Raw genomic sequence first — 2,452 nt, 5'->3', positions numbered from 1 at the left:
TCTTCTCTAATAATTTTGAACCTAATTCTTCTGCTAACAGGCAGGAGTACACCATGCACAAAACCCAGATCCATATAGAGGTATTTTTGGTTCTGATGGTGAAAAATATGCTAAGGATGTACAGGAAATTATCGACTATGGAACTTCTGGACAAGTTGCAGGTTTCATTTCTGAAGCCATACAGGTATACTTATTCACCAAATTAAATGATGATATCTGCTTAATTTTATAAAATTCATTGCATTTTATAATTTTATTGTAACAGGGGGTTGGTGGTGTAGTTGAATTAGCAGCGGGCTATCTGCCTGCTGCATATAAGAGTATCAAAAAAGCTGGAGGTCTCTGTATAGCCGATGAAGTTCAGTCAGGATTTGCACGAATAGGGAGCCATTTCTGGGGGTTTGAGAGCCAAGATGTGATGCCTGACATTGTTACAATGGCAAAGGCAAGCAGTCGCACACCCTGTACTAAAAAAAAGGAAAAAAAAGAAACTGACATTTTATTTGTGATGTTTTCAGGGTATTGGAAATGGAATACCTCTGGGTGCAGTGATTACCACTCCAGAGATAGCAGAGGTCTTGACACGTCGAAGCTACTTCAATACATTTGGGGGTAATCCTGTGTGTACTGCTGGAGGGCTCGCTGTTCTTAAAGTCATCGAAAAAGAGAGGCTTCAAGAAAATGCATGTGTTGTAGGGTCTTATTTGAAAGATCGTCTCAAGGCACTCCAGAAGAAGCATGAGAGTAAGATTTCAGTCTCATCGATCCTTTTTAATTATACAGAATTGACTAGAATTGCTTAATGTTTTTCAACGCAATGTTTTAATGTATTAACACACTATTCTATGGGCTCAGATTTATTATCAGTCATCTTAAAACTTTTTGATAATTTATTTGATTTAATTTCCAATTTTGCAGTAATTGGAGATGTGAGGGGAAGAGGCCTGATGCTTGGAGTTGAATTGGTATCAGACCATCAACTGAAAACTCCGGCAAAAGCTGAAGTCTCACATGTCATGGACCAAATGAAAGGTATTTCACCATTGTTGATACAAGAAACAGATTGAATTCAAAAGAACGGTGCAAAAGTTTATTATCAATGAAAAATATTGTCGAATAAACCTCAGACGAAAATATTGTACAGTTTTATTGAATAATCTTGTTTGTATCAATTGGACAGAAATGGGTGTGCTAGTTGGTAAGGGTGGATTCTATGGGAATGTATTCAGAATAACACCCCCTCTCTGCTTCACCAAGGAAGATTCTGGTATGTAATTTGCTTTCTTCGGTGCAATTGACATTATATTGGAGCATATGTCAAGGTTTTAATATATGAATTTTATTCATGGGTAAATATTTTTTTTTCTGCAGACTTCTTCGTTGATGTCATGGATCTTGCATTATCAAAGCTGTGAAGGCTCCATCTCTGGCCCTGTTGCTTTCGGTGCTGAATCATGAGATTCAAACATATAACGATTTTGTACATGATCACAATTTGTGGGACATGCAACTTACCAGAAAAGTCCATCTTTGTATATTCGCTCGCTTATATGTTATATGAGTGAAAAAAAATGCTGTTTCACGTAGGTGAACACTGATCTTTGTTATAAGTAAAAAGATGTTGTGGGTTCCTTCCACTCCCTCTTGCAACATGGAAAAGAAAAGTTCCTCTGGTAATCTGGTTATTATGTTCTACAACCATTCTTATTTTTTTTACCATCTCTCTTCAATTTTCGATATATAAATTATTTGCAATCCCTTAAATGAAAATTAATCTTTTTTAAATCCTAACTATTTTGAAAGTTCTAAGGAAATCAGAACTGAGGTTAAGTCTGATCCCTTGTGTACCTGTTTGAGATAATTTGTATTGTAGAGAATAGAGAAAACCCTAATGGTTTTATTGAGAATAACAAGAGAGATATATATAGCTATACAAATAGGGTTAAGGTTAACGGGTAACATCCCATTAACCCAATACCCAATATTTAACTTAACACTCTCCCTCAAGCTGGAGCATAGATGTCTACCATGCCCAGCTTGTCACATATAGTAGAGAACACCTTTGAAGAAGTAGCCTTGGTAAGAATATCAGCAAGTTGTTGTGAGGACGGAGTGAATATGAGAGATACTATCTTCTTCTCCCAAGCATCTCTGACAAAATTACAGTCAACTTCAATATGTTTTGTCCTCTCATGAAACACAGGATTCTGTGCAATATAAATGGCAGACTGGTTGTCACAATGCATTGGCATGGGTCCAGGCTGAACAAAACCAAGCTCTGTCATAAACTTTCTTAGCCACACCATCTCACAAGCAGTGTGATCCATTGCTCTATATTCGGCCTCTGTACTAGATCGTGATACTACATCTTGTTTCTTGCTTCTCCAAGTCACAAGATTACCTCCAACAAAAGTACAAAATCCTGAGGTTGACTTCCGATCTCCCATGTCTC

The 2,452-nt window shown here is 37.1% G+C and overlaps 1 protein-coding gene across 1 annotated transcript in view; it reads left to right on the top strand.

Annotated features, from left to right (window-relative positions):
* LOC109850512 (alanine--glyoxylate aminotransferase 2 homolog 3, mitochondrial-like) overlaps positions 1 to 1,637 on the top strand; it is a 3,713-nt gene extending 2,076 nt beyond the window's left edge. Inside the window, exons 4-9 of the mRNA XM_020420529.1 lie at positions 41 to 184; positions 266 to 445; positions 519 to 744; positions 919 to 1,032; positions 1,181 to 1,267; positions 1,372 to 1,637. Of these exons, the coding sequence (XP_020276118.1) occupies positions 41 to 184; positions 266 to 445; positions 519 to 744; positions 919 to 1,032; positions 1,181 to 1,267; positions 1,372 to 1,415 (795 nt within the window). The 3' untranslated portion in view covers positions 1,416 to 1,637. The remainder of the gene's footprint in view (positions 1 to 40; positions 185 to 265; positions 446 to 518; positions 745 to 918; positions 1,033 to 1,180; positions 1,268 to 1,371) is intronic.

The sequence above is a fragment of the Asparagus officinalis genome, chromosome 7 (assembly GCF_001876935.1).
Source record: "Asparagus officinalis chromosome 7, Aspof.V1, whole genome shotgun sequence".
Classification (NCBI taxonomy): Eukaryota; Viridiplantae; Streptophyta; class Magnoliopsida; order Asparagales; family Asparagaceae; genus Asparagus; species Asparagus officinalis.
This window is presented reverse-complemented; position numbering and strand designations above follow the sequence as displayed.